The sequence below is a fragment of the Rhineura floridana genome, chromosome 5, assembly GCF_030035675.1.
Source record: "Rhineura floridana isolate rRhiFlo1 chromosome 5, rRhiFlo1.hap2, whole genome shotgun sequence".
In the NCBI taxonomy this organism is placed as follows: domain Eukaryota; kingdom Metazoa; phylum Chordata; class Lepidosauria; order Squamata; family Rhineuridae; genus Rhineura; species Rhineura floridana.
This window is the reverse complement of record NC_084484.1, coordinates 81,380,617-81,407,537: the sequence shown is the minus strand read 5'-3', so window position 1 is coordinate 81,407,537 and position 26,921 is coordinate 81,380,617. Positions and strand designations below refer to the sequence as shown.

At 46.3% G+C, this 26,921-nt stretch overlaps 2 protein-coding genes across 2 annotated transcripts in view; one reads left to right on the top strand and one right to left on the bottom strand.

Moving 5' to 3' along the window:
• The first annotated feature begins 462 nt into the window (after nucleotides 1–462).
• Nucleotides 463–14,901, top strand: ARX (aristaless related homeobox). The gene is made up of 5 exons (XM_061627355.1): nucleotides 463–875; nucleotides 2,269–2,950; nucleotides 5,814–5,859; nucleotides 8,709–9,046; nucleotides 12,626–14,901. Exons 1-5 carry the CDS (start codon nucleotides 683–685, stop codon nucleotides 12,864–12,866), a joined length of 1,500 nt encoding a protein of 499 aa, XP_061483339.1. The 5' UTR covers nucleotides 463–682; the 3' UTR covers nucleotides 12,867–14,901.
• A 5,045-nt stretch (nucleotides 14,902–19,946) lies between these two features.
• The window catches only part of POLA1 (DNA polymerase alpha 1, catalytic subunit), a 314,094-nt gene continuing 307,119 nt past the window's right edge, over nucleotides 19,947–26,921 (bottom strand). The window contains exon 37 of the mRNA XM_061627346.1: nucleotides 19,947–21,198. Coding sequence (XP_061483330.1) covers nucleotides 21,035–21,198 — 164 coding nt within the window. The 3' untranslated portion in view covers nucleotides 19,947–21,034. The remainder of the gene's footprint in view (nucleotides 21,199–26,921) is intronic.

Below are 26,921 nucleotides of genomic sequence, written 5' to 3'. Positions count from 1 at the left end.
GTTGCCTGATGAAGATCAGAACCAACGGAATGTAATAATAATTAATCCAGTAACTCACTCACTAATTTAATAAAGTCCAACCGGCCACGTTTTAAAAAATGGGGGTGGGGATATCTTGAATGTCGCAATGGGTTATTTGGGAAGATCGGGAGGAACTGTTATTGTTCCATCAACGATTTAGTTGAGTTTCCATATAATTTGGATTATTTGGGCTAATCGTCCCCAGGGGCTTCGCCCGGATGTGTTAAGTAGGAAAGATCCCTTTCAGGCTAAGAGGCTGAACTAGGTGACCTTCATCGGATCCCTTCCTGTCCTTCAGTCGCAGAAAGGGCGAGGTCTGGGAAGGGAAAGTTAGTCAGCCAACTTTTGTCAAGCCGATGTCGTTCCCCCTCCCCCTTTAAATTCCGGGCCAGGTTTTTCTCTTGGCTGGAAGCCGGAGGCTGCCCAACCTCTGGCGAAAGCCAATCAAAGAGCGGCTCTCAGCACGTGGAGGAGAGGGAATCTAGAGCCAAGCTATTGCGGCTCAGTCACTACACTTGTTCCTAGTGTCCTGGGCAGGAAGAGGGGCGAGTTGCAGCCGCTGCCTGGTGGGGGAGGGGGTGCCAGCCCAGTCCAAGCCAAAGCCCACACGCGGCCACCCTGAGCCCTGCCAGGCCAGGCGTGGGGGGAGAAAGCCAAAGTCATGAGCAACCAATACCAAGAGGAGAGCTGCTCCGAGAGGCCCGAATGCAAAAGTAAATCGCCAACTTTGCTCTCCTCCTATTGCATCGACAGCATCCTGGGCAGGAGGAGCCCTTGTAAAATGAGACTGCTGGGAGCTGCTCCCAGCCTACCGTCTCTGGCTAGCAGGACGGAGCAGGACAAGGCCGGGCAAGGTAAGCTGGGTAAGGGGAGGAGGGGAGTGGAAGGAGAAAATGTAGGAGAGGCGAAGGAGAAGAAGGAGCCAGCGAGCGGGCCTGGCTGGCAACTTTGCTTCTGACACGGCTTCAGCGAGGCAGAGAGCTGCGGCTCCGTGGCTCTCGTTGCCTTTGGAGCGGGCCTAGAACGCAGCTCGCGGCGGAGATCAGCGCGCGGGCCGGGCGCCTCGGCTGCCGTTAATCTCCTTTTCACCTTCTTGTAAGGGGGCGGAGGGGGGGATCTTTCTGAGCTGCAAAGGATCCTCAACACGGGCGATCGGGAAGGTTGATGGGCGCTTGGCGAGGAGAAACAGACTAGTAACAACTCCGCTTTGTCTCCCCCCCACCAGCTTTTGTGTGTGTGTGTGTTTTTGCACTACTCCCGCTCAGCTTCCCCAGCACCGACAGCTGTATTCTTCTTGTCGTATTTGCACTACTTGGGAAGAAGGGAGCGGCGGTGCAAAAATGCGGGTTTCCTTTCCCTTTTGGGAGTGGGTGAGTGGGTGGGTGGGATGAGTGGCATTAGATGACAAATGAGGGCGGTAGTCAGGAGGTCCTCGCACGTATTTTCCATCTAGTTTGGCGACGCCTTTCTGTGCCGGGCCTGGTTGGAAGGACGAATAGATCTGGCGTCGGTTGGTGTGTCTGCAGGTTGTAAGAAATTGGGGCTCAATTTAGACTAGGAAAAGAAAAGGCACTCCTCACACACTCACACACACTTTTTTAAAAGGCTCTCTCTGGCCTTCACCTCACAGTTCGGCTTCACACTCATGGCAGTCTTGGAGCCGGCAGAGAAACTGGGTTTGTTTTTTAACAAAGTTAATCTACAGGTGTCGGATACAATCGGGAGGAGGGGAGGGGAGTCTTAAACAGGTACACCTTTTAAATGTATTTTTTTTAAATCATAAAATAAAATAAGTGGCTTCAACCAAAATAATGTAGAAAACCTTTTCTTCGCTAGGAATTTTTGCTACTTCTGGTTTCCTTCAAATACAGCTTCAGTTTTACATCTACGTATATTCTAGGCAACATTCACTTTGATTGATTTTGATGGAGTTTCCTTTCAATATTTTGGGCTTCGGTGGCAGAGGAAGGCTTAGGGAGATTCGACCTGGTTTGGCAAAATAGAGGATGGATCTGCCTGAGTAGTTGAAGGCAGCTGGGCTAGGCTGCGGAGCTGTTTACACCTGGCGGGGGGGCGGGGAGACGTCTGCCCTTTCCTCAGAGCCAAGGGCCCGTTTCTGCGGGCGGACAAGTGCTAGTTCGTGGTCCAGCCAGCTGAGCATGGCGCAGGTTGCTGTGAGGAAGTTTCCCTCCCTGCCCAGCCGGTGGGGTGATCCGTGCGTGTTCTCTCTGTCTGTCTCCCCGGCAGGACCCGCCAAAGGGAGCCCGCCAGGGTTCGAGGCGGCCGAGCTACATCTGCCACCCAAGCTGCGCCGCCTCTACGGGCCCGGCGGGGGCCAGCTGCTGGCGAGGGCCGAGCGGGCCGAAGTGGGCGCCTCTTCTTGGGACTCGCTCAAGATCAGCCAAGCACCGCAGGTCAGCATCAGCCGCAGTAAATCGTACCGGGAAAACGCGCCCTTCGCGCGGGCCGCAGCCACCCTCGAAGAGCTGGCCGGCGGAGGAGGCGGAGGCCCCGACGGCAGGCCGGGCCGGGAGGACGAGTTGCTGGACGACGAGGACGACGACGACGAAGACGATGACGAAGAGGAGGAGGAGGCAGAGGAGCTGGACGAGGAGCTGGAAGACGACGACGAGCTCCTAGCCGAGGCCAAAGAGGCCCGACGGGGCGCAGGGGGTCCAGTCGGGGCCGGCGTGGGGCCGGGGACCGAGGGTGCCGACGGCTCGCCCAAGGAGGAGCTGCTGCTGCCCGCCGACGAGCTGGCCGAGGGCAAGGACGGCGAGGACAGCGTGTGCCTGTCGGCGGGCAGCGACTCGGAGGAGGGGCTGCTCAAGAGGAAGCAGCGCCGCTACCGCACCACCTTCACCAGCTACCAGCTGGAGGAGCTCGAGAGGGCCTTCCAGAAGACGCACTACCCGGACGTCTTCACCAGGTAGGCGAGGTGGCGGGTGGAGGGCTGCCGGCTTGGGCATCCAGCGTATTCCACTACACTCAAAAGCGAGTCAAACTTGCGTCGCTCCCCTGTGCCCAGAAGGACTTGCCTTTGCCTCTTCGCTCACGTTGCAGCATTAGACGAGGGGGGTTGAATATAAACTCTTCAGATCAAAACGGGGGGGGCGGTGAGGCGAGGGTGTTACTCAGGACGTATTTGCAGTGGAAATCGGAGGACTCGAGACTTCTTGATAAATGTACGCGATCAGGTGAGAAGTGTGTATGTGAGTGGGATAACTTGGAAAGCAGGACAGAAGGAATCAACCCGACGGGATGAGGAAAGGAGAGCTGGTAGAAAATCTTTCTAGCCACCTCTTTAAAAACAAAAACTCAGGCGCTCCTCCCCTCTTTTTTTGAGGTTCCATCCCTCCAGAAGCCAGAGGTCTTTCCGAGTCCACATTGATCGGACTGGGGGAGAGAGACTTGTGGCTCAGTCCGAGCTGGCCGGCCAAGGGCAGGTTCGGCTGAGTTTTCGGCCACGTCTTTGCCAAACCCTTCTCTGGGGTCTATTTTTGCCTTGATCCTCTGGCTAGTCTGTCCAGTATCAGTTTCGCGGCTCTCTGTGGAAGCTGGAGAGCTGCCCTGTCGCAGGGAAGTCCTATGCATGTATAAATAGATGTCATTTAGAAAAGATCAAAGTATTCCGCGCTGGGAGGCTAAAAATATGGAACGAGATGGCAGATTGTTTGGAACGCTTTGGCAGAGGCCCCAAGCGCTTGCGCGCTCGCCCGCCTGCCTGCCCGCTCAGGACGTTTTTGGACACTGTCCAGGAGAAGAAAAGAAATTGGGGCGGGGGGAGAGAGAACGTGTCATTTCGATCCCCTGTCTTGCCCTGGGATCACTCTTTGCGTGGGGGAATTAAGCTGCAGTCTAACCATGCTTACATGAAAGGAAGCTCCGTTTCGAACTGGGGCTGCCCGTCTTCCCCTGAAGGCTCTATCAGAGCTGTCACTGACTTGATCCGAATTAAAGCGGCTGCGGATTGCCTTTGCATTTTCAGGAGAGATTCCTGCCTGCCGTTAACTTAAGACCTGCTTTGGACAACTAACTTAATTCCATTGAAAATGCCAGTAATATAGATACCCATTTTGTTTGCAGCCTATGCAGAGAGAGTTTGAGTTCTTCTGTTATCACTCGGTTTCAGATCTTTTCCTCTTTGCGGAGTCCCCGGCACTCCCCAAATGCTCCCATTTTGTACCCGGAAAAAAAGAAGAGGAGAGCAAAACGCTCTTATTAAGAGCCTGACCCCTTAAGTACACAAAATTCGTTTTGAGCTGCAAAGCCTCTTCTGCAAGGATTTTCTTTTGTGGCAGCCGGGCTCGAGGAGTCATTTCCTACAGTATTCCTAGCAAATGTTCTGGTTCTTGCCAAGAGGAAGGGAATTCTTGATCCAGGCATATAGAGATCTGTTTGGTTTTGTCGTCTTCTCGTTATTAATTCCCTTCCCTCCTTGACTCCCCTTTGGGCTGCAACCCTATCCTCACTTCATGAGGAGTACACCCCACTCAGTGGGACTTACTTCCGAGTAGACGCAGGTATAGTTATTGCACTGTTACGCTCCTTCGCACGCGCGCCAAGGATTGCCTCACCCCTGACATCCCCGGGGGCATCTCCGTGGAAATGGGGGCTGTGTTTCTTTTTTTAGTACACATTCTGGAATTTGCTTCGGAGCCAGCAGGCTCTACACGCAGCCTCGGCTGGATAGCAGAGGAAATCCACCGGATTCCCTTGCCTAGAAATGGAATTGCCCGCTTGAGCAAAGCCGTTGCCTGCTTTGCCTTGCAGCGAGTCAAGGAAACAGCCTGCCTGATCGGCGTCTTTTCGCTGGAAGTCGGTCAGGCACAAGCGCCGATTTCACTTCCAAATGTCTTTTAAGTGGAACGATGAGGGCTTAACCAGGCTGCTTCTCCCCTGGCGCACGTTGGGACAGAAACGCTTTGGTGTGACCCGCTCCTTGCTCTTGGCAGCCCGGAGGAACTGGGCAAGGGCGGACTGGCTCTTCCCCTTCAGCCCGGCCAGGCTCCCTCTCTGGCCAGCGCGGCGCTTTTCTTCCTAGCGGAGGGAGAGCCAATTATCTCGGGAGCTCTCATATTCGAGGTAAACAGATTATGAGCAGTTTTCTAACATCGTAATGGTTTCCGATTTGCCTTAATTGTTGCAATAATAACTGCAATGAAGGGCTCGCGTTGCAGCTCAATGGATCTCCCCTGTGCCGCGGCGCGGCGTTTGGGGGTGGGAGCCGTTCTCAAACGCGCAGGACTGGAGGCCTTGGCTGGAGGACGCAGGGTCAGTGTGCACGGACCTTCCTAAGAGAATGTCAAATTCCTCCCTCCGAAAAATAGTTTTTCTCTCCTTCCCCAACATTCCCCCCTTCCTAAAAAAATGTTTCAGAAGAAAAGGCCGGCCCACGCAGATAAAAACAATGAAACTTGGGGAGTTCCTACTAGTCTGCTTTGTCCGCCGACTACAAGCCGGTGTATTCAGGATATGGGAAGGGAAGCGCTGCCTGATTTGGGTTTTTGGGGGGGGGCACTGCGAAATGTGGGGCAATCCAATGTCAGTGACAGTAGAGACTGGAGCGAAGGGCAGGAACTTGGCCTTGTTTGGGGCTTTGCGTGTAGATGGCATTCCCCTATATAGGCAAAGAGAGAAGGAGAAGGAGAATCTGGGTCCCAAGGAGTGGCAGTCTGCACCAGGGCGGGGTGTGCCTGGACCTTTTCTCTTCCCCCGCCCCACCCCACCCCACCCCCGCCTTACAGGGCCTCACCTGAGCGCCTGTTTTGTTGTGCTTGTTTCCCTCCTAGGGAGGAGTTGGCGATGCGCCTGGATCTGACCGAGGCCAGAGTGCAGGTGAGTCCCGGGAGAACCGGAATTGGGGTGGTAACACGGTCTTGGCGGAATAGGGGTCCCCGTAGGTGGTGGGACAAAAGGAAATGTTGTTTTAGACCTTTGAACCCAAACAAATGCGCTCGCTCTCTGTCTCCCCATTCCTAAATTAAGACCAAACGCTGCGGTGATGGGCGCCGTACTGCCACGTCATTCCTTGAAATCAGTCAGATCTGGTTTCCAGTGTGTGCCTCAGAAAAGCACCCCCTCAGCAGAGCTTTCCTCCTTTCCGTCTCCCCCCCCATTACAATCCTAGCTGTGGTTGTCAGCCCAACGCCGCGCCAAACAGGTGTTTGCCTGCGCTCTCAAATGGCCAATCGGGCCTCCATCAAAGGGCACTTTGGCGCTAGGGCAAACAGGGCCCTTGGAAGGGGACGTGCTGTTTGGTTTCCTCTCCGCTTGGCCCGAAGAGAGTCAGCTAATGCTATTTGATTTCCCAGATTTTGTTTTTGGCTCTAATGTGCAATGCTATTAAAAGGTGTTTGTTTCCCCCTCCGCCCCCAGCAGCGTTGGCTCTCTGACTGAGGCTGGAGGCTCCAGAGCGCAGAGAGCGAGACGCCAAACGTGTCCCGCTTTTGCCAACCCCCCAACAGATGGCCCCGGCCCTTTGCCTCTGAGCAAATCACTTTACACTGAAAGTCAGGCGCGGCTAAAGCATCATAAATTCCATATGGCTCATTTAATACACAACAGCTTCTCGCATTAGAGGGGCTAATGAAGAGCCCGGTCCCCTCCTTTCTGTTGACACATTTCTCCATTGTCAAACAGAGATGTGACAGCAAATCAGGATTTTCAGCTCAGGGGAATGAGTCGTGGGAAAGTTAAATAACTGAGAGAGAGAGAGAGAGAGAGAGAGAGACCCCTCTTCTTTCTCGCCCTCCCCTCCCTTCCTATTCACCGGAGAAGATGTAATTAAGGGGAATATGAATTATTAGAGCCCCTCGGTTTACCTTTGGGTGTACTCAAACTTATTAATTCAATAAGAGTGGGAATTTGCAGTGGGGCTAAGTTGCTAATTGAGTTGGAAACGGGAGAGAGACGCACGGAGACACTACGATTTTCGCTGCCTTGAGCCCCAACTCCAAGGCTGGCTGTGATGGGACTGCACGGAGGGCCTCCCTAGAGGCCAGGGGAGAAAAACCAAGCACCAGAGGGAGGTCCCTCCCCCACCGCCTCTCCACAAGCCCGATCTGCGGCTCTTGTTCTCATTTTCTCAACCTTTTCCAAATAATTGTCTCCTCTGGAAGTCGAGGCTGCAATCCTGTTGCAAACTCACTTGAGGAGTAAGTCCCATTGAACTTGGTGTGGCTTACTTCTTAGTAGACATGTATAGGATTGCACTGTTAATCTGTTTTGATGTAGGAAGCCGCCTTCCCCTCTTTTTCACCGTTTTCAAACGGTGTATGTATATCTCTCTCTGTGTGTATATATATATATATGCGCGCGCATGCCGTTATATTCCAGTTCTTTGGCTCTAAAACAGAAAAAAGATGCTGATGTCTGATATGAATATGTGTGTGTGTATAAAAATCCTCCACACTTTCATTAAGAGGGAGTGAATAACCAGGAAAGGGAGGGAGACTTGTTTATTGCTGCCCTTTTTGCTTTTCATCTTCCCGCACAGAAAGGACAAGCGCTATTTGCAAATGTGAGCGCTCTGCAAGATCTAGTGGCGGTACTGAGTGTGGGTGGCTGCGGAGATGGCGTAATAACCACAATAATAATAATAATAATAAATTTCCATGGACTAGGAAATTAGCTTTAGAATCTTTTAAGTGCCGCTAAGAAGGCATGGCTTGAAAATTGTCATAAAAGAAAACATGATGTTTAGCGTGTGTGTTGGCGAAAACATTCGACTGTCTGTCAAACAGTAGAGGGGGGGAAAGGGGGGGAGAATTCGCTGAAAGGACTGAATACGCGGTTGCCTTTGAAGAAAACGGGAAAACATTAGGCGAGGTTCCTTGAATGTAGTCGCATTCGTTGTGTTACTGAGGTGCATCCTACAGACAGGCGCCCACTGAAGGAGCGCTTGGGGATATTTCTACCTTGCAGCACCGGAAGCCCACCCTATTTAGAGCCTGCTCAAGGCGGTCGCTTACATTAAGAATAGATGTTAAAGCTGCCTTGTTCATGCCAGGGGCTGGCTCCACTTTCAGATAACCAGATAGTCCCTGGGGAATAAGCGGACCATAAATGAGCTTTATTTATTTCGTTTTAATATGACACACAAGTTTCCATGGCACTGTACAGATTAGCGGGGGCGGGAAAGGCGAGCCTTTACCGGCGAGGAGCTTACCATTTAAATTTCGACAGTAAGGGAGTTGATGAAGATGGGAGCACACTGATTTATGATGGCACTCTCACGCAGGTTTTGGACTGTTTGTGCCCCAGTAGAACTACAGAATAAGTTGCATCCCTCTGGTAAACCCTTTGTTCGGACGTACACAAGCCCACTGATTTGACAGGACACAAAGTACCTCTACTTCAACCCGCCTGGACTCCGGACGTTAAGTGGTCTCCTGTCCCCGTGAGAAGGCGTGTTCCTGCTTTCGACCGAGCAGGCAACGCGTGTCAGGGTCACTCGGTGGCTTTTCGTGGATGCTCGTCTTGGAGCTAGATACTCCCGCTCGGGTGATGACCCCGGACCCCGGGTTGGCTGCACCAGAAGTCCCGTTCTCCTTCGCAGAGTCATAGGGTGCCCTGGGAGGTGGACTCTTGGCCTTCCTGAGGAGGACTTGCCGGCTGCAGACAACGAGGAAGGGCCACGCTTACTAACCGCCTTCCCCCCACCCCTGTTTTCTTTTGGCTTCCAGGTCTGGTTCCAGAACCGGAGAGCCAAATGGCGGAAGAGGGAAAAGGCCGGCGCTCAGAGCCACCCGCCCGGCCTGCCTTTCCCTGGGCCCTTGTCGGCGTCTCACCCGCTCAGTCCCTACCTTGATGCTAGTCCTTTCCCTCCTCACCACCCAGCTCTCGACTCCGCTTGGACGGCCGCCGCCGCCGCAGCAGCCGCCGCCGCCGCCTTCCCCAGCCTGCCACCTCCTCCTCCGGGCTCGGCAGCTTTGCCCCCCAGCGGGACCCCGCTAGGCCTCAGCACTTTCCTGGGAGCGGCTGTGTTCCGGCACCCAGCCTTCATCAGCCCCGCGTTTGGCAGGTAAAAGCTCTCTCAGCCTTCCTCTCCCCACCCCCCGCTGTCCCCTCGGAGCAGGCGGGCCTAGGTTACAGTGGCGGGCACGTGTGAGAGGGAGGCTTCCTTCCGAGTACGCAAGCGTAAGGTTTGGCTGCATGGTTTCGAAGACGAAGGGGCGGGGCGCAAGAGAATCCCCGGGAATCTTGGCCGGTGTAAAGATTTGGAATTGGCTGAAGTCAGCGCAGCGCGTAATGCAGCTCCCTTGGGAGGCTGCCGTCCCTCTACAAGGCCTACTGAGCAGGAGTAAGATCAGGCGGCGGGAAGGGCTTCTAGGCCTGGCAGAAAGGGCCTGAGGTGAAAGTGGGTCCAAGGGACTTTTTCCCGCTTTAATATTTAAGGGATCTGGTCATTTACAGCTACCTATCCATGTTTACTCAGAAGTTCCTTGCGTTCGGTCGGTCTCATGCCGACGCTTATGCGGTTGGTGGTACCTGAGCACGTTAGCAATAGCGGGCAATAACGATTTCCACATGTGAACAGGATACAGTAGTTCAGCGGCTTTGCAGCTGGCTTGCTAACATCAATATTAACCGTCTTTAGAATTCTAATGCCGTGGGGCTTTTAAAAACAATATTGGCCGTGCGGATCACGTGGTATGATCCTGATTGGATAGAGGTAACTATTTTTTTTTTAAAGGCCAATAGTGGCAATTGCATTTAGACCGTGATCTTCAGCACGGTGACTTAAGCGTCCTTTGTGATGCTTGGGATTTTCTTCTGGTTACATGGTTTGCGAACTGGTCTTTTATTTCTGCATACTATATTTAGGTATTTGGACTACAGTCTCTTTATTAGAAAAAACTACCCATTAAAATAATCTACGTGGTTTACATATATTCTAGTTTTCTTCTTTGCTCAGTTTTGATCTCGCGTTAAATACTTACAGAAAGGAACTACAAGGCATAATTAAAAGAGTCTGGAGAGAGAAATCGCGAAGGGAGTGGGTGTATTCGTTTGTTTAATACAAATTAAAGCCATTGAAAAGCCACAGCCATGACAAGAGAGAGGTGCCCAGATCTCCTAGCCTGTCTAGTTTACACCTGAACGGAAAAGCAGGCTTGTAAGTCAATAATAATAATAAAATTACACTGTGGCTGCCTTTCTTTAAATTATAACCAAACAATTAAATTAAAAAGTCACTAGCTAATTATAAAGGGGCAAAGATGCAACGTCGGCGTTTATGTAACCCAGAATGAGATCTGAAAATGCAAAGCAAATCTAACTGCAGTGATCTCTCCTGATGAGAAAAAGGAGGAATAGATTCATAGTAGGGAAGACACCACTTAACAAAATTATGTCTTGGAGGAGAGTTGGGGGAAATCCAAGTAAAATTTAGAAGTTTTCTTTGGGGGGGGGGAGAGAACTGCCCAATGACAACGAAACCGTTTTTGCCTTTCCCCTAAGAGCCAGAGTGACTCAATTTCCCTAATAATCGACAGGCAGCTATGGGGCTGTCACGCCCCCTAGTTGCAGCAGTGATTCTACAGGTCTTCAGCACTTCTCTCTGCCTGCATTAGCCGTAGCCCCTGTGCTGTTTCTTTCCCTCCCCGCAGCAGACATCAAATTGAAAAATGAGTTGTAAAATGCTCACTAAACACCCTGACTAATGGGCTGTGCGATTAAAATAGGCAGGCGATGAGAGAGGGAGAAAGTAGGTAGAAGAGGAATGGGGGGTGGGGAAAAGATTTTTCTCTTCCATGCATTCATTCCTGCTCTTAAAATGCAACATTTTTAGGAAACCGTTTTGGAAGGCTTAAAACAACTTCGCCTTCCTTACAACTTGCCTTCTGAGAATCAAGCCTGTAATTGTGCGTATATATACACATATAATTGCACAGGAATGTAGAATGAAAAATTCGGAAAACTTGCACAATGCAGATCATCACATTTTAGGGCTGAACTGCGCGAACCATTTCAGCAGGGAGAGTGGGAATCCCAAAGCCTCACCCAAGCCAGAAATCGCTCTCCAAGGCCTTCCCTGAGACGGCAAGCCGGTAGTCCGAGAGTTGAGCTGGCTTCGGGCTTAGTATGTAGCCCCTGTTGCCTTCCAGGCCCACAGTTCAATTCCTAGCCGTGATGATGTTAATAATCACCTCCTTGGTTAATGGAGAGTCTGTATATCTCGACGTGCTAGTCAAGGGGGTCAGTTGCGCTCTTCAGAGCGGCTGCTCTGCAGAGAGGTAAGGCAGGAAAACTAGAGGGGAAGGCATTTCAAAGATTGTGTCATTGAGCCGGGATGCTAGGGTTGCCGAGGAATAATTGGCATTCCGCTGTGAGGAAATCCACAGGGACGGCATTCCCCGCTGGGCACGGGCAGCCGCCCTGCGAAGGAACCGAGCGGCAGACACCGCTTTGGGCATCCGGGGCTGCGGATGGGGGGGAGGAAGGATGTACATTTAAAGGAGGGGGGGAGAGAGACAAAGACGGGGGAAAGCGGAGGTAAAATAAAGACTGATTAAATATCAGGAGGCATCATAAAGAGCAAGAGCTCTTTACAGCCTTGGAAAGAAGAAGAGGGAAGGGAGAAGAACTTAACCAAGAAGAAAATCCACCCCCTAAAAAGTGTTGGAATATGTGGTTCGTCTCTCATTTTATTATTACTAACAATAATATTCCGCCCTATACTACTACTACTAATATATCATCATCATCATCTGATCACACTGTATGTCACAGGCGCAAGCGCTCCTGCCTCCAGCAGGATGAGACTTAGCTTTTTGAGTGTCAGCGCAGGGTTTTTCCCAAACGGTGTTATTCGCTCTTCCCGCTCCCGCAAAGCAGCCTAACGCCTATGGCTGCCTTAATAAGGGCCACGATTAGGAGCCAGCCAGCTCTTTAGACGGAAAACCCGAGATTCGAATCGAGAAGACTAACGTCGTTGTACACCGCTCTGGAACCCAGATAGGCTGAAGGGCGGGGTATACATCTTTAAATAATATAAATACACCATTTAAATGCATAAAGAGCATGAGTAACTGTGGCAACCACACCTAGGTCGGAATTGCCAACTCTTTTACTTGCAGTGCGGTCAAGGGTAGCTAACACTGTGGCCCTCCAGCTCCCATCAGGGCAGTGGTCAGGGACTGGGAGTTGTAGCCCAGCAACATTTAGAGGGAGTCACATTGGCAATAGCTGCTGTTCTCGTCTGCCCTAAAGTCCTCCCTGAGTTCACGGGGGCTTATTGTCTGGCCTAGTTTCTGTGCAAGCCAAGAGGGCTGGGGAACCTTTGGCCCTTCAGACGTTGGTGCACTACAGCTACCCTGGTCCCTGACTATTAGCCAGGCCGCCTGCGGCTGACGGGAGCGGGAGTCCAGCAAGAGCTGGAGGGCCACAGAGGCTCCCCAGCCTTGATGGGAGGGGGCTTTTCTTGGCATCTTCCAGGGAGAATTTCGCCTCGCCTTTTCCCGCCAACAGACCGCACAGGAAGGAGGCCGCTGTAGGAAGAGTGGTCCGCCCATCCGGGCCAGGGCGGGCGGCGGCGCAGAGCGAAGGGCCCTCTCACTGCGTCGGCTTTGACCGCCTGGTGTGTCTCCTTTGCTTGCAGGCTCTTTTCCACCATGGCCCCTCTGACTAGCGCTTCCACCGCGGCCGCCCTGCTGCGACAGCCGGCCCCGGCCGTGGAGAGCGCTGTGCAATCCGGCGGCCTCTCGGACCCGGCCGCGGCGGCGGCGGATCGACGCGCCTCCAGCATAGCGGCGCTGCGGCTGAAAGCGAAAGAGCACGCGGCCCAGCTGACGCAGCTCAACATCCTCCCCGGGAACAGCACGGGCAAAGAGGTGTGTTAAGCAGCCACGAGGGGGGGGCAGCCAGAGATCGCCCGGCGCAGGAGCGAACCCAAGACCAAACCGGGAGCGCGCGAGAGAAACAAACACATGCAAAGAGGGACCGAGGATCAGCGGCCGAGGGCACTGCCTAGAGAGCTGCTCCTCCCGTTCGGCGTTTGGAGCAAGCAGCCAGGCTCCTGCTTTTGCCGCTTCCCTCGGGCGAATCAGCAGGAGCAGCTCCTTGGCTAGCACCCCCCCCCCCATGTGCGTGTTAATCCGTGCAGTTATCAGCAACCACCCGAGCACATCCCAGAGGGAGAGGGAACATTTGGGAGCAGGGCGGGGGTTCAGCATGACGGGGAAGGCCCCCCGCCCTCTCCCCCCCCCTTGTCATCCTGGGCAGACTCCGTAACCTTAAGCGGAGCGTTGGAGACTTCTAAGCGGGAGGACGTTGAACCGAGGATGCTGCTGCTTGGCCCGGCCACGAGAAAGCCCGCGAGGCGACTCTGCGTATAACGAACCGGGGCACTTAAGGCAAAAGGGGAGCGGGGAGAGTCTGGTCTTTTTGTCCTTCTGTCATTACACCAACCAAGGGTTTTATAGCAAACCAAAGGGAAAAATAACAGTGCTAGAATATGGACTGTTTTTAAAAAAAGTCACTAAACTGTGATGCTCGATACTGTACATACCATTGTTATTAAAAAAATAAGAAAAAGAAAAAAAAGAAAAAACACAAAACAAACCCAGAGCTTTGTATATTTGAAATGTTATATAACAATTGCACTTCGTGTAGTGTTTGTACAAGTTTGTCACTTCTGTAGATCCTTACTGTGTTGTAGATATCATAGGATCCCTAGACAAATATTTATGTGCAAGCCCTTTATTTAACTTATTAACTGTAGAGGTTCCCGAAACCCGAGTGAGTGAGTGAATGAGTGAGTGAATGAATCAGAGAGAGAGAGAGAGAGAGAGAGAGAGAGGGCATCGGTACAGTGCTTTTGTGTAATGTTGTTATTGCTCTCACTTTTCCTTGCGATCAAGTGGAAAAGTGTCACCCATAGAAAATAAAAGATATATATATATACGTTAATGAAGAATTCGAAAAGATACCTGAAGGCGCAGCGTCATTGGAAGGAAATCATGCCTGATAACCAAGCTGGGGGAGGGAGGGAGGCCAAGGGTTTGACGGGGCTACAGAATGAGAAAGTGGGAAGAAGACCTGAGATTTACAAATCTTTTTCTGATGTATGCCGAAGGTGAATTCTGTAAAGGAAAACTATATGAAAAGGCTTTATTACTTTCCCAAACTTTCTAGGTGAGATTATTTCCCTCTCCCCCAAATTGGTTTTGGTTAAACTAGACTAGCCTTCCCCAACCTGTTGCCCTTCCGACCTCCTGAGGGGAGTTGTAGTCCGAAACGTCTAGAGGGCGCCAGGTTGAGGAAACCTTGTCTGGAGCTAGGTTCAGCGATATATGCACCTCACAGATTGACAGTCCAAGCCTATCTCCGCAGAAGTCAGTCCCGCTGTGTTCGGTGGCGCTTTCTCCAAAGTAAGCGGGTATAGGACTGCAGCCAGTGCCCATTTCCCAGGGGAAGAAGAACACAGAGGAACTTCCTTACGAGTAAACACGCGTAGGGTTGCACTGTAAGGCTGTTCCTCCTGTGCACCTTTTCCTCGGGAGCAAACCCCGCAGAACTCAGTGGGACATCTTTTTGAGGAACCATGCGCGTCATTTTGTGCCGTCAAGCTGCCACGCTGTGCCCAAGTACCTGGAAGTAAGCCTCACTGAACACAGTAAAAGTGCATAGGATCGCGGTATACCCACAAAGGAAAAAAAGAAAAGGGAGGAGTAGAGCCTCCAGCCCGTGTCATCTTTTTCACGTCCAAAAAGGTTTTCTTCCTTGTTAAACATATGACCGGATTGGGCAAGGGAGACTCCCCCACCCCATTATCTCTCTTTCCCGTGGTCTAAAGCAAAAGGCATCCAGGTTTTTGTACACCTGGCTTTGGATGCGGGGTCTTCTTTATTGGGTCTCCAATACCGTCCTGTTCATCTGGGTCTTACAGGTCAGGAAAGGGGGGGAGGAAGCGGGGATCTCTTCGTGGTCATTTAATTCCGATGCTGCCAGTAATGCGGGGGGGGGGGGAGAGAGAGAAGAGAACCTGCGCCTTTTGCCAATTGCTCGCGTGCCGCGAGTCCGGTGCTCCAGCCTGAAAAGGGTGAAGAGGAGACACAGATCTCGCTCTAGGCTAGAGGATGGGAGTCTTCCCGCTCCAGGCCCAGTGGCATCCTGTGGCCTCATCAGACCACTAGGCACAATCCCCACCCACCCCCAGATGTGGGTGGGAGGGCCTGACAGGTGGGAGTGAGCTCTTCCACCAGATCCCTTTCCCTCTGGTGGCAGATCCCCAGTGGCCAAGCACCCCTCCTTTAGGCGGGGTGGGGTGGGTGCTCCTTTCGTCTGAAGCAGCTTTGTGGGAGTGGAGCGACGGGGGCCAAAGCGGGCCTTGCTTAGCCTGGCCACGGCGGCTCCGTCAGGGTCTGGGCTTCCCACCGGGCAGGGAGATGCACGCTTTGAAAGAAAAAGACCGACCGAACAAGAAAAAAGCCAGATCCAGGGCGCGTTGCTGCTTTTGTGTGCGCCGAGCCTCCCTCCCGCTTTGCCGCGGATTTGGAGCTGCTTTGCAGCCGAGACAGCTGCCGCTGGGGTGGCAGGGCCGTCAGAGTCCCATTCTCCCTGGCCCGTCTGATCTCTCCTTTGCCGAGCCATTTCTCTCTCCCCCCCTCCCCCCGTTGACCCTGCCATGGAGCAGAAGCAAAGCGCGTGAAATTACCTCCAAGGATTACATCGCCAGGCCATTGAAAGGCCCCGTCGGCCCTGGTTTACAAATCTCCTAATCCCGTGTCGTTCGGCGGCTGCAAACAAACCTAAGCGAAAGGCCCCCTCTTCCTCCCAGCTTGCAGGGACACTTGCGCCACGGCCAGGCATCTCTGGCTTGCTCGCGCACGCGCCGGACTTGAAAATTAAAAGCAACAAAAAGAGAGGACCCCGGACTTCCAGCGAGCTCCCCCAGATGAACAAGAAGGGGCCGGGATGTCACGCCTGACAAGCCCTCAAAGCCGCCCCAGAAGCCCACGACCTTTTCCCTTCCCTGAAAGCTGGACTGCCCTGGGAAAAAGATGGGATGCACCAGAACCTCGCCTAGCGGACAGCGGGAATAGGCTCATTTTAATCCCACTGGGAACCTTTGCTCATGAATTGAAGCCGCTGCTGGCCTCAAGAAGGTTGGGAGGTTTCGCCAGAGTAGGGGAAGGGCAGCCAGCCTCTCATCTGCTCCCTCCCCCCCCAGTTCATGGTTTGGGGTTTATAAAATGATGGCAAAGTTACTGTCGGAGCTGGCCCAGGCTAGTCAGAAACACCAAAGTTCCTACGCCCTCCTTTTCTTGAACATCCAGTGGTAGGTGTAACCTCAAAATGCAGCAAGCCCAGCTGTAAACACTAGTGGCTTCTCATCCATGTGTTGGTTCCTTTACCCTGTCCCATGAATATGGTGGTGACATTTCACATTGGTTGATCTGGCAAAGACCAGCCAAGGACAGTTTACTCTAAACAACAGTGGGGTTGCACTGAACTAACCTACAGACTGTAAATTTCCTGCAACATTCTGTGCATGGCATGTTCACTTTTTCTTTTGTATGATGAAGCTTGCTTTCTGTATTTGTATGTTACACACTCACATGAAAACAATAAGGCCAAACTCAACAGCCTTGTTAAATGTGCAATAAATCTAAAGTGGAGACTACTTGACCACAATACACTCATACTGCAGTAACCTATAAGAAAGTTCCATTTACTCAATAAAGGGGGGGACTGGGGCTGATGTTTGAGGCAGAATTTTCAGAGAGATGCCTCTTTTGGAAGACTTCTGAGAAGGGATTACAATGTCTTTCAGGTGGATTTGCCTCCTCAGAGTTCACACACATACACACACAGTGGGCTCTTCAGCATGTTTGTTTTTACGAACCAACTGCAGTTCTTCCAAATAACCATGCATTTAACTGACAGCATCATATACGCATGTATATTTTGGAGTGTAAAAAACCATAGGTGCAAAAATATTTTTATGGGGAAAAAACATTTGCCCCTGGACATGATTAACAGTAGAGTTTGAAGTGCATATTTTACTTTAAAGAAAAGGGAATCATTATCAATCCATTACGCATTAAGAAATGTCACTCAGTCATTTTTATTCATTCGGCAGAAATCTTTGTAAAAGCCGGAATCATACTTCTGCAAGCAGCAATTTTGTTAATCCAGGGGGGTTATTACTCTGGTCCCTTATTAGGATCTATACTACTGCCAAGCAATCCTATAACCATCTCAAAAGAAGTTTACCTTCATGTTATAAAACCAGTAGTGGTATTTATACTGTGCAATAATTAGTGTATTACTTGAATCCACTAACAGGTTCATTTTATCTCTGCACAAAACCTCTAGTCTGCTTATAGAAAGCTTGTGCCTCCTTTGGCGCTGCTAAAGTGGTGAAAGAGTGAATGAAGGCTGGTAGCACTTTCTCTTTTTGCCTTGCCTTAATTCCCATCTCTTTTTGCTCTCATCCAATTAGTGCAGTGTATTAAGCAGTTTATCATCTCATAGTCAGCTATTGAGAGAAACAAGGCGAACACTTTGCAATAGAGCCTGCTCTCCTTTGACACCCTCAGGTACTTACATATTCCACTGTGCTATGAATAATAGAGGAAGAATAGAGCACTAATTCCCTCATCAAAGAATGCCTTGTCTGCTGCTTTGCTCAACAACACCATTCTGATCAAAAGAAAAGCAATAAAGCTTAGCATAACAAAACGAAACCTACTTATTAGCTTAGTGGTTAAATTAATGCAGAGCCGCTGCTATTCAAAACCAAGGTTTGAAAACAGCCTCCAACAACCTGATAATGCTGCCTTCGGGATGAAGGAATTTTAATCTGAAATTTGAAGCTGGCACAGATGAGTTAATCTATTAAACAGCTATAAGAGGAGTGCAGGATGAGCGGTTCAATTAAGAAATATTTAGGTGTTCAACAGAAGAGAGCAAATAAGGCTAGAAGAAAAATGGGGTGAAGTTGGGAAAAAGAAAAAAGTAATTTTTTCCCAGCAAAAGATGATTCTGCCACAGGACAAAAAAAAATTGATGGGTACCTTTCTGTTTTACTATCACATAAACACGTGCTGTGAAGTCTGGCCTCTGGGTTTACATATCACAACCTCCCCACTCTCAACAGAACTTTAGAATTATTTTTATCAGCAATCAGAAAAGAAATCTGGGGAGAATGGGCAACTCACTCTAGAACATCTCTGGGGAACCTACTTCCTCAGTCTCCTCTGATTCTATTGTAGCATTTATTTCACATACTTATTTCACTTACATATAGAAAGATGGCTTCCCATTTCTCAGCCTTCCTGAAGAGCTAAAATGAGATGAAACATTCAAAGTAGACTGCTTAGTCAAGGACACACATCTGGACACTTAAGTTTTTATATCTTAAACACTAGACATTACATTAACTTGGCAAAACAAGGTAGTTTTCTTTAAACTATTCAAAACTTTTTGTTCATAGTAAATAAAGATAAATGCAAACTGCTATATGGCATAAGTACTCATACGGGATTTTCAAATTTTATTTTTAAAGAGGAAGAAGCATGCTTGAAGATGATAGCTTTCTCCACTTTTTCTATGTGATCATTTCACCAGCTGCATTGTGAAATGAGTCTTGGTGGAAATATCTCTCAAATATGTGTCTATATACAAATCAGTTATTTATTTTTCATTTTGACCATTTAGACAAGCCAATTTTGTATCATATTTTACAAGTAATTATGTTGAATGAGATATAGCAACACTTGTGTAATACTCTTAAATAATATGTATTATCCAATATTACTCATACAGAGTAGACTCGTTGAAATCAATGGGCTTAAGGAACTTAGGGCCATTGATTTCAATGGAGATATCAGTACTCTGAGTATAAGTAATGTTGGATGTCATCATAGGCTTTTTCTAACACAATTGGGAATGACAACACATAGCTTAGGTTACTGTAATAGGACTTGTATGACAGCAATGGGATAACTAATCAACCATGACACTCCAAATAAATGCTATGGAAAAGCATGCTGAGAAAGAAGAGAGAAAATAGTGGAGCTCTTTTGCACAAAAGAACTCCTGTGCATAAAAGTTTCTCCATTCACTCATGGAAAAGTCAGGCATGCATGCGTATTTCTTATGCATGTGGAACAGTTCTTTATCAAAATGAATGTAGAAGCCTTTGTATGCAGGGGAATTCTGTGGGCACACTGAAGCTCACGTTTCTTCAAGGGATGCTTGACTGGAGCAAGAATACACATTACATAATTTCTAAATGGGACCAGATACATAAACTAATAAGAGCTGGATTAGATGCAATGTGGCCACCCATTTTTGTTTGTGTCAGTCCCATCAATCCAAGGCTGTTTAAACTGTGTGAAGAGGAAATTCTCAAATCCCTGGAATTTGTGTCACTGTGTCTAATCATCATCGATGATGCCCAAAGGTTACAAGAATATATACAGCATTTTGCAAGCAGAGATACATTCCTGGATACCACTGCTAATTTCACCACCTCCAAGTGTAGTTTGGTTTGGAACTCTTAATAGATTATCATTCCTTCCAATCTCTTCGCTGGGCTGCTTTGTACTGGAATGCTGACTGCTATTATGAAGCCGACTTTATGTCCCAAATTTCAAGGAAGAGATGTAAAAATGCCCAGTTTTAGACTTTTCTATTAACTAGGGAGTGCTGGATAACATTTAGGATTAAATTTCCTAATTTCAGATGAGAGTTGGTTAAGTATCCTAAAATTTTTGTTATGTTTGTCAGTGAGCGAGTGAACAAAACTGAAAGAGTTTGTACTGGTAATTTCACCAAAAGAACACAATGTTTCTTCAGAAGTAAATATTTTAAACGGAAGATGCGAAAATAAAATTTACAGTGTAAATTGAAATCACTGTGATATTTCACTGAAGTGTTTAGTATGTGCACACCATTGCAATTTTCTTCCATTATTAAACTTTATTATTTTACTTTCAGTGTGAAACTTTACATGGACATTTAAAACACTTTAACATATATAGCAATAAATGACAATGTTAACCTTTTAGACATTTAAGAATAGCTAAATAAAAAGCAACATTCTTTATCCCCCCCATAAAAAGCGTTGACCATGCCATAGTTTGCCTTTTGTTGTTTCTGTTCATTATTTTACTGGCAATAAACAGATCAGATAGCTTTCATAACTCTCTTAAAACTTTTCCTTGGCTTTGTGCTTACTACAATATAGCAATTACTTTTATTTGTAGGCTGAAATATGTTCGATTTTGGGGTCTCATTTCCTTTTTCTCATCACAGTAGGCTTCATCGCTTATTTTTGTTGCGTCCAAAGGAACCAAAGTGTAACATTTAGATATGAGCACATGGTTTGGAGAATATACTGCATATACACTGTCTCCTTGCCCTGTACAAAAATCAGTTGGTGCTTTAGATTTCCATGTGGCTACTCTATTTTTAAAGCACAATATTGATTGTGTGAATAAATACTGTTCAGCAGCTAATCTGCTCAAAAACAGTTTTAAAACTAAAGATCACATGAGAATCAAGTATTGATAGGAAGCATTTAGGTTTCATATTGTTTTTAACTGCTGTGTAGACGATTGTGAAGAAGATAAATTGTGAAAAGAGAAAACATTAGTGCTCCTACCGAGACCTCTACTAACCTCTTTTCCTGAAAGCACCTCTACTAACTACCCTGGAGCAAAGTCTAGGATCACTTACATTCCAGCAACTCTCACTGGGAATTATTCAATTAAAGAAGCTATTTCTCCACCCCTTTCTTCCCTTCTGGGTCTAGATATACAACAAATAGATACTTATTGAAAAGGTGCTCTGTATATCTACAGGCTTTTAATGTGGCTTTTAAATATTTTTTACCATTAAATAATGTCAACATTTAAAGTTCACTTGTTTGTTTTAAAACAAGATACAACACTAGTGTGTAACTATGGATGCAAAACTGGAAATGAAAAAGATGAAAGTTTTTGCCTACAAAGGAATCCACAAAAGCCTTTTGTTCCATTCTACCCAAACACAGTGTTTAAGTACAGGGATCTCCCACAGATTTTACTATACTGAATGTCTGAAAGAGTTTGCTGAGGTTCACTTCAGAGTAGCTGCTCATGGACAACCATTTGTCTACTGTGGTCTTCAGTTTTTTGCAACCTTCCTTGATTTCTTCCAGCTTGTTGTTCTTCACACAAACTGTTGGGAAAGAGAAATAACAAACTAAAAAAGCAGAAAAAGGAGCTCACCATTTTATAGTACTCCTGGAAATCTTGTATCTTTTAAAAACATTATCTGGTAATCCTCAAAATGCAAATTTCTCATAGTTCTAGTCAAGATACCTTTTATCGAGCTTACCCTTCCTCTGATTACCTTTTTTAAAAAAGTACTTTGGTCAGCACATTTAGGAGAGTAACAAACTTGTTGCTTACAGACTGAATCCAGCTCATCAGGGAATTAGTCAACCCACCTGTCATGCCCCAACTGAATTGGTGCAACACCTTCTGTCAGTAAATGTCAGGAAGCACTGTTTGTCCATTAATGCTGAATAAATGGGGGTTGGGGGGGGAAGAGAAAGGGAATGAGGGACCAAGTTCAGCTAGATTACCAGAACCAACAGTAGCGCTCTTTATAGAGGTTTAATTTAAAAAGCAGAATTCTGCTTAATGGAATGGTTGCCTGGCAATCTGCTTTCTATGTTCTGAACCTTCTCCATTGATTGAATTATTGAAAATATTTTCAGTGATGAGGGATACTGGGAATTTGCCTGACTTGCCCATTGTAAAGCATGTGGAGGTTATTGCAGAAAGGCTTTTTCTAAAAGCTATTAAAACAGGATACATATACTATCCCGTATCTCAATCTTCTCTCAGACTTTTTTTTAAAAATTAAGTGATGTGATAAGAAAATTTGAAATTATCTCAATGCACTTTGATGTATTTGTGTATTCACATCACACAAATAAATATTTGCAGGTAACCCCTCCCCCTGCAAATTGTGTGTATTCTTTAAAGACTGTACAAATGCAGTGGAATGGCAAGAATGTTCCATAATGTTTCATTTTCTAGGGAGCTTTATTAAAAGAAAGGAACACAGATCACATTATTTATCTATCTAGCCAGTGTCATCTACTCTGGCTGGCAGCAGCTCTCTAGGTTCTCAAAGAGAAGTCTTTCACATCACCTGCAATGTGTTCCTTTTAACTGGAAAAACCAGGGATTGAACATGGAATCCTCTGTATGCAAAGCATATGTTCTACCACTGAGGTATGCTCCTTCCTCAAAGGTTCAGTGATGCAAACTACATCCTTTCATTATGTTTGTCCTAATAACTCAGATAAGTACTCAAATATTGAGTACACTGAGTTTAAAGGTCTAACAACTGCAGGTCATTTTTGTGCCAGGACATTTCAAGGAACTGCATGGTTTCAGGAGGTAGGAGTCTATAACAGAAAAACATCAGCAGCTTACTACTGAACACATACTTTGTGTTCTACTGAACAGATGAAGATATTCCAACTTGAATGTTTCTGCTGATTTACTGAAGGTGTAAATGGAGAATTAATCACTTTGAAAAGACACGTTTTAAAAGTAGGAAAGGATTATATGATAAGATATTGTGTTTTATTAAAAGAAAAGATATTTGCTGTTCAATGAGTTAGTTTCAGAAGATATCCTATCAATAAATCACCAACAGATATGCTGGTGTAGCATAAGATCTAAAAATAGATGAACAACAATAAAATCCCACAATTGAAATATCACCTTAGCCATAGTCACCAGTTAATCTTAGACTAACCCCTATTGTCATAGGCCCAGCTTGCCATCTGCAATATATGAGTGATAGTACTGTTTTTTTTTACAGAGGTGTTAAAAGGATTATTGAGAAAATGCATGTTAGATGCATAGATCCATAGTTTGGGAGTCCTCCTAGATCTTGCTTTGTACTTAAAATCTCAGCATGGAGCCTGCAGTCATGAGTGCTTTCAGACAGCTTCGTCTGTTGTACAAACTATGCCCATTCTTGGAGGAGAAGTCACAGTTATACAAGGTTGAACATACTGTATGTGGGGCTGCCTTTGAACTGTCCCTTTGTCTTTAGTAGTAGAATCTACTCTGTGAACAATCTTATAATATTAGAAGAGAAAAACAGACAGCACAACAGGTAAAATATTGAATCCAGAATTGCACAAGTGGCGTTCTGATCACAGAATGGCATGGTCTCTGGTCTCAGCTCTTCATTTCACCCATAACCCAGTGAGCTCCTTGGAAATGAGTTCTAGAATGCTGGGGGGACTCAAAAAATCAACTTTAAAAAGCCAAGGGATAACAAGTCACAGGCCAGTCAAGCCAAAGGGTGGATGGAACAAATAAGGAACATAGGAGCCTGCTTTACACTGAATTAGACAATTGACCTATCTAGTTCAGTACTGTCTACACTGGCTGGCAATGGCTCTCCAGGGATTCACTTGGTATTTAAATGCCTTTAAGCAGGGGGCTAGAGGCAGGGAGTGCCATTGTCTGGGCACTGCAACAGAAAAGGCTGTCCTATGATCCAACAAACTGTGCCTCTGATGCAGGTGGAACATGAAACATGCCCTATGCCACTGATGTGAGTGAATAGCCTCATATGGGAAATGGCCCATAATTATCCTAGTCCCAAGCCATTTAGGACTTTAATGGTGATAACCAGAACTTTGAACTGGGCCTGGAAATTGTCTAGAAGTTAGTGATGTTGGTACAAAACTCCCCACCCAGTTCTGGCTAAAATGACTGCTAGTGTTTTACACTAAGTTTTATCTTAATACTACCACGTAGAAAATGCATTATACAGAAAGTCAGAAAATCTTTAAAAAATCTGACATTCTAAATTTCTTTTGGGTGGAAAATTCTTAATGTTAACTCAGGGGTTTTACTGAAAACTTAAAAACTGTCTTACATTTATTTATTTATTATGTTTTATCCCACGCTCCCAGAAGCTCAGGGCACTGTACAAGGCTCTCTGCCTTCACTGTATCTTAAAAATTCTGTAAGGTTGGTTAGCTTGAAAAAGAGTAACTGAGCCATGATCACCCAGTGAACTTCATGCCTAAGTACAGATATGAATCTGACTCTACCCCGCTCCTAGTCCGAAACTTTAAACACTACACTACACTGGCAGTATTTGTTGCAGATGTGGGAGGCCAGAGCTTGATCTCACCAGGTATTCAATCTTAATTTCTCTTCACTGCCAAAAAGGGTCTGAAGAGGGTTTTACTCTTCAGATGCCAAACTCTTATTCCCTTTTAAACTTACTACCTCCCTTCTCTTAAAAAAAAAAAAGATCTGAGTGATCAGCAGATAGAAAAAAACACATATTAAGTTTCTTAGGACGTCTCCATCTATTTTTCAAACTTCATTGGTACAGATTTTGTTGGTAAAAGACTTTGAACATATCATTGAGATATGAACCCACTGTATTCATACTGCTCTGTGTGAGGCAAATACTAGCTTATTTACTGACATCGCAGAAGATCAAGGTAGCTTCCTATTCATGCAGTGCTCTTGACAGTGTACTCAGGATAATAAAATAGGTCTGTACTCAGTTAAGAGTGTAGAAGTCTTGCAGAAATGAAAAAGGAACTTGAAGATACTATATAACCTATTTAATTTTGATATAAATAAAATATCTTTTTTTGTGTAAAGTACTGTGTAGCTAATTTAGTGATAACTCGGTCTATTTTTCCTTTTGGAAAAAGTTTCAGAAAACATTTAAGCAAAATGTTACAAAGTAAATGAACTTAAATACTCAGCTATTAAGCTATTAAGAATAGATCTGCTAACATTGATATTAATTTCAGTTCATTCATAACCCGTAGAAATTGGAAGACTAAAAATGAAACATGGTCCAGTATCCAGGATGTTCCTTCATTGTTGCAACATGCAGAGTATCAACATCTTGTGTTTCTCAAAATGGAAGAAACATGTGTTATTATATTATAACTGCATTGCAACATCAACTTTCAAAATTAAGCTAAAATAGTTTTAACACTTCCCAGAGCACAAGAACAATCAAGGCACACTGCCCTGAAGCAGGTTGTTCCATCTGGAAGAAGAATAAATGTGTCACCAAACAAACAACAAAGTATTGTTCAAATAAGTTTTTAGTCCTTTATTATTAGTTATTTTCTATCCCTTCCCCCCCTCCAAAAATGTATTATGTTTAGGAATAATTACCTCTCATTAATATTAATATATTCATTTTTGGTATCTGATCTCTCCTCCCCCCCATTTTAAACTAAACTAATCTTTATTATTGCTATTTCTTCCAGGTTGTCATTTGTTGCATTTCTCAAGAAGTTTCTTGCTTTTCCTTCTAGTTCTACTACTTCTATTCCATCTGTTTTTTTAACTTTAACTAGCACTTCTATTTCTTCTGTTCGTTTAGAAATATGTGTGTCATCTTGACTTCCCTCTGTTGTTAGAGCTTCTTTGTTTCAACTTGAATCTTTATAAAAAGTGGGCTTTTCCTGCTGATACTGTTCACACTTCAGTTTTTATTTTGTCTTGCACATTGTACTTCTCCTTTTGTGTTTTCCTCTACCTAATTTTAAATGTCCTACTGTGAAATCCGTATACATATCTACTCAGAAGTAAGCCTTATTGAGTTCAATAGGACTTACTTTCAGGTAAGTGCGTACAGGATTATAGCTGAATGATCGTATTCAACTAAGTTCTACTCAGAGTAGACCTACTGAAATGAATGGACGTTAGTTAGTCATGTCTATTAACTTCAATGGGTCTATTCTGAGTAGGACTAACATTGGATGAAATCCTAAGTACACCTACTATAGACTTATTTCTGAGCAAGCATGCCCAAAACTGCAAGGTTTTCCACTCTACCGTTTTCTCCTCTCCGCCTCTGTATTTCTATTATGTCTGTTCATATTAAGTGACTTTTTCTCTTTATTGGCTTCCTTTGCCATATTTTCTACAGGTTGGATTTTGTGAATTGCATCTAAGTATACACAGTTATTCATATGAGATCACTGAGTTATCTCCACTTCCATTTTTCCTTCTCACCCCCTTTTTATGGTATCTTAATTAGATTGTAGGCCTGGAAAAAGGGCTTTGTCTTTTTATTTTTGTACAATTATTTTTCTTAAGTACTTTATCAAATCATCATCATCACATATACACTGGAACACACAATTCAACAGCATTTCTACTTATCATTAGCTCTATTTTGTTCACTATATTTAAACATTAACAGTGCAATCCAAACAGAAGCACAACGTAAATATAAGGAAATTAAGCAATGGGTAGTATACAGAGAGTTTTATGCATGTGTGCAAAGTGCTGCCTGCGTAGAGGCTGTGTTGCCAATTTTTCCTTCCGGTGAAAGTCTCTTGAACATAATGAAATTATTCTGGAGAGCCTCTGACCTTTGGGTAGCCATCTTAATGCATATGGGGAGCTGCTGCCAAAAAGGAAGGGGGGTTGAAAAACTCTTGTGCAGAGCTTTGGATCTTGGCTAATATGACCAAGATAACCCCTCTAAAACATACAAATATTACTTTAAAATGGATTGCTACTTAGTTTCAGAATTAAAACAAAAGGAGTCCAATGAGGTATGCCAATAGTAGAAAAATAAGGAACTATGTGAAATTAATGAGGGGAAGTTTTATTCTAAAATATAAAACAACAAAGAGAATGTACATTATTAAATTCAGACCAGAGCTACATCTGCAGTATAGCAGTACTATGCATTTGAATGACAGAAGTGCATCCGATGACTGTGGAGAACAGATTTAAAGAACGGTAGTAATATAGAGCAGCGGAGATGAGAGAGGACACAGCTCCTGATGTGTTTACCTCCTCTGCTGATGGGATATTGACTTTTCCCACCAGGTTGGTTAGAAAGGGGACTATTTGTGCTGCCAC